This window comes from Sycon ciliatum, unplaced genomic scaffold (genome assembly GCF_964019385.1).
Source record: "Sycon ciliatum unplaced genomic scaffold, ocSycCili1.1 SCAFFOLD_2750, whole genome shotgun sequence".
Classification (NCBI taxonomy): Eukaryota; Metazoa; Porifera; class Calcarea; order Leucosolenida; family Sycettidae; genus Sycon; species Sycon ciliatum.
In genome coordinates, this window is record NW_027044495.1 from 1 (window position 1) to 4,000 (window position 4,000).

A 4,000-nucleotide genomic window follows, 5' to 3' on the forward strand; every position below is an offset into this window, starting at 1 on the left:
CTGATGTAGTCTTGTACTGTTGTAGAGTAGAGAGAGATGCATCGATGACGTACATGTATGTAGATGTACGTAGCTCCTGCATTGCATGCTTGTCTGTTTTGTTGGCTGTTGAGTGCAGTGCGGCAATGTTTTGTTCTCTGTATTTTCGCAACTAGTGTCACTTGGGAAGGAGCTTGGCTTTTCTCTTTCTTGCAGTGCGTTTGTACAGAATAGGTCATTATGATAGAGCATCTCTTTGGCTGAGGGCAGTTACAATACAGCCATAGCTCGTGGCCCTCAGCACAACACCGACCGTGCAAGCGAGTCAATTTTTCGTAGCAGTGCGCCGCGCTGTGTGTGTAGTATTGTTGTCTCGAGTAGCTGAGCCTCGCTGCCTCCTGCGACCCTCGACTTGGCTCAAACGGAAGCTGGCGTCAGCGTTTTAGTGTTGATTGGTCGCAATGGCCGGTCGGAGGATGAAGGCAGACGAGGTGAAAGCCTGGCTCATGCTGCAGGGCCTGGTCATTGAAGAGAATACGGAGCACAATCTTCACGAGCTGCTCAGGGATGGCCTGGTGCTCTGCCAGCTAGCAAACCGCCTGAAGCCGAGAAGCGCTGCAGCGGTAAGTCTCGCTTCCAGTGTATTTTGTTCGTTACGATACCCATGGCAGCTTTCCTCTCTGAGACGAGACCTCGTGTGGCTGGCCTTTTGTCTAAGAAGATACTTCAAGTGCAAGTGCAGTTTTCAATGGTGTATATTTATTTGCCTTTGTGCTGTTCTATAAATTTCTCATATTCCTCATTAAATGCAAATTTTGCCTAGCAGTATGGCACTGCTATAGGTGATAACTATTGCTACTATTAGCGAGAGCAGGTGTCTTGTGTGTGTTCGCGGCATTCGCTGACAGTTGGTCCTTCTTTGGTTTGGAGTTTGTGGAGTGTTATCTCTCAAACGTCTCAGGGACACACCCAGAGCGCACATGTAGGTCTCAGTCTGAGAAACTCGTATTCTAAGGACAGGTACACAACTACGACTGCAACTACAGCAGTTGTTGTGCTTGTCCACATTTACTGACTTAGACATAGAGCCTTTGCTTGGTGTCGTTTTTGAAATTACAGGTCACAGTGTGATTGCGTTGACGTAAATCCTGAAATTCCATTCATTTTTTTCCTTTGCGTATGCAATATTTGGCTAGTACATTGTGGCTCGATTTAGTTTTGGTGACTAGGAGAATAGTCTCACGTATGTTTGTACATGTATGTGTGTATGTGTATGTGTGTGTGTGTGTGTGTGTGTACGTGTGTGTGTGTGTACGTGTGTGTATGTGCGTGTGTGTGCGTGTGTGTGTGTGTGTGTGTGTGTGTGTTCTGTAGCTGAACTACAACATAGAGAATCGTCCAGCGTGGAACGATAACGTGGCCACGTTCCTCGAGGCATGTGACAAGATCGGCGTGCAAAAGGTGAGCAGTGCCAGTGAGGTCATCTGGGCCTGATTTGAATTTTCCTTTACATGTATTGTATATCTTCCAGGCCTGATTTGAACTTAAAATTCTTTATCCGTACATATATTGTACAGTTGTGGCCAAAGAATTCCAACCCACGTGCCGAAAGCAGCGCCAAGGCTCATGCGGCCCCTGCAGCCCTCGGATCAGTTTTTGGGAACATGCATGATGTAATTCAAATGGAAACACGGCGCTGCTTTTGACTCGCGGGTCGGATTCCTTTGGCCACGACTGTATCTTTTCCGGGCAATTGAACTTCATCCATACATGTATTGTATATCGTAGTTATTGAAATTGTGCTCCAGCTCCGTTCTAGTCTTTTGATCGTAATTAAAAACCTGCTCTTTGCCGTGTATTGTTTTGTCACCAGTTTGCGCCGGAAGACTTGATCGAAGATCGCGACATGGATGCAGTGCTGTCTACGATGTCCGAGCTCGCACGCAAGGCAACAAGTATGACTACCTTTCTATTCTTAACGGACATTTGAATGTGGTATTGATGTGGCGGTGGCACTCCTGTCCACTCACACTGGTCTTGTATTCTGTACATTACAGGTATGGGCATGGGACCGAAGACATCTGATTCTTCGTCATCCTCACCGGCCGGCCCACCCCCGGCAGCAGCTCCACTGGGTACAGGCAGTAAAGCTGCTGCACCGGCCATGCCAGGCCTGGAGGCTGCTCCTGTCATGGACAAGCCGTACGCAGAGAAGCCCATCTCCTTGCTGCGTAGAAGCATACAGAGTCTCCCACCAAAGGTAATGTGACGCCACACTGTTGAAATGTTTTTTTAAATGCCCGAGGGCGTATCAACTGTACAATTATCGATTTATCAATACCGTGCCTTTGCTTGCAGGATGTATCCGGTAGTGTTGTGTCGTCGGGTCAGTTGTCCGAGCTAGCTCTCGAAGCTGGCATGAGGAACCGCCAGACAACGAGTACAGCCTCTGATCGGCCCGCAATCAGCCGATGCAAGGCTGCATACAGTTACCGAGGCTCCAGTATAGACGAGGTGAGTGTCCTCGTTGCTTAATACCTGTTTGTGACCGGTCCGGACTGGCACGATATACCTGCAGCTCCAATGTGCTGTGCAAACACAGAAAATTAGGATACGGTTTTCCTAGTCTTCACATTGTGATAGCCTAGCCACTCTGAATTGACACAGCCGGTTCCACCCCCATGACATTTCATCAGTGGGTGACGTTCTTGTTTCTTCCTCCGCACCATGACGTTGGCTTTGTCGTGTCACTTTAATTTTTGACCAATCCCTCTTTCTAAGGAGGGCAAATAGGTTAACAAAAAACAAAAATTCGACGGGTTATAACAAAAGAAACGTTAAAAATGGCCGCATTATATCATCATGTCTCAATCTCTGTTGTGTGTTCAACATCATTGTGCATGTTTCCATGTGTGTGTGTCCGTTTGTGCATACCGGTATGTGTGTTACTTGCGTATGTGTATGTGTGTTTGAATTCTTTGGATCATCGGTTACCTTCACACCATGGATTGGTTCTGCAGCTGCAATTTCACATTGGAGATGTCATTGAAGTGACCCAGGTAACTCTATACCTAAAGTCTAAATAATTCCTGCATGCTTGTATGTAGCACAGAGATCCTTGTGAATGTACAGTATGGGATTAACATGTGAAGTGCACTACCTAGTATCTTATCATACCTGGCAATGTATCATCAAGTAAGTCTGCATACTGTAGTTTGTGCTGTTGTTACAAGTATATGTTTTGAATCTTGGATGATGCTAGAAAATGGAAGGTGGCTGGTGGGAAGGCAGAGTGGACGACAAACTCGGTTGGTTTCCCTGTGCTTACACCAAGGAAATGGATAAAGGTGAGCCCCATCAGTTCATGTATCCATTGCCCTACACGTTAGTGTTCAAGCCTGGTCTATGGAATGGCGTGCTGGATGTTTGAAATATTCTATTCTCATGATGGCCTGTGGCCAATAAGAGAACTGTTGTTGTTGTTGTTGTTGTTGTTCATTGTCGTCATTGTTGTACAGATGGTAACGTGATTGAAGGTACGCCATCTTACACCGAGTCGTTAGGAGAGCTGTCCACAATGACCGTGCCGCCAAGTGAGCCAGCCTCGTATCACAGTATGGTAAGTTGGGCTATCATTACCGTGGAACTCCGATATGCTGTACCTCCAGGGGGACAGCATAGTGCGCTCAGTATCTAAAGTACTTATTTGGACACAACACACCTGTGATTGCACTCCCAGATTCTAACATTGTTTGCTGGAAATGAAAATGATCAGCTCGTGAAATGAATCCTCCAGTAAAAGTCCTCTGTCCAGAATCATGTTGAGAGTTTATGGTTGTTTGTCAATCTCTATTATGGCTGTACATGTAACAGGTCTTGCAGAATGCTATCAATGTGGAGGAAGCGCATGTCAATGAGCTACAGGCATTCGTGGAGAAATACTTGCAAGCGCTAAGATCAACAAATATGTAAGGTCTATTTCTGACCCATGTTTCTTGCCATTCTTTTCTAATAGTCACCT

The 4,000-nt window shown here is 46.3% G+C and overlaps 1 protein-coding gene across 1 annotated transcript; it reads left to right on the forward strand.

The window, feature by feature from the left end:
- Positions 1 to 121: 121 nt before the first annotated feature.
- LOC135830375 (rho guanine nucleotide exchange factor 7-like) lies at positions 122 to 3,947 on the forward strand (the record flags this gene model as incomplete). Its single annotated transcript, XM_065342636.1, is given in 9 exon segments — positions 122 to 602; positions 1,354 to 1,440; positions 1,853 to 1,934; positions 2,037 to 2,239; positions 2,338 to 2,493; positions 3,000 to 3,038; positions 3,242 to 3,326; positions 3,498 to 3,598; positions 3,853 to 3,947. Coding segments are annotated over 9 exon segments (1,010 nt in total), but the record flags the coding sequence as incomplete, so codon positions are not given.
- Positions 3,948 to 4,000: the final 53 nt, after the last annotated feature.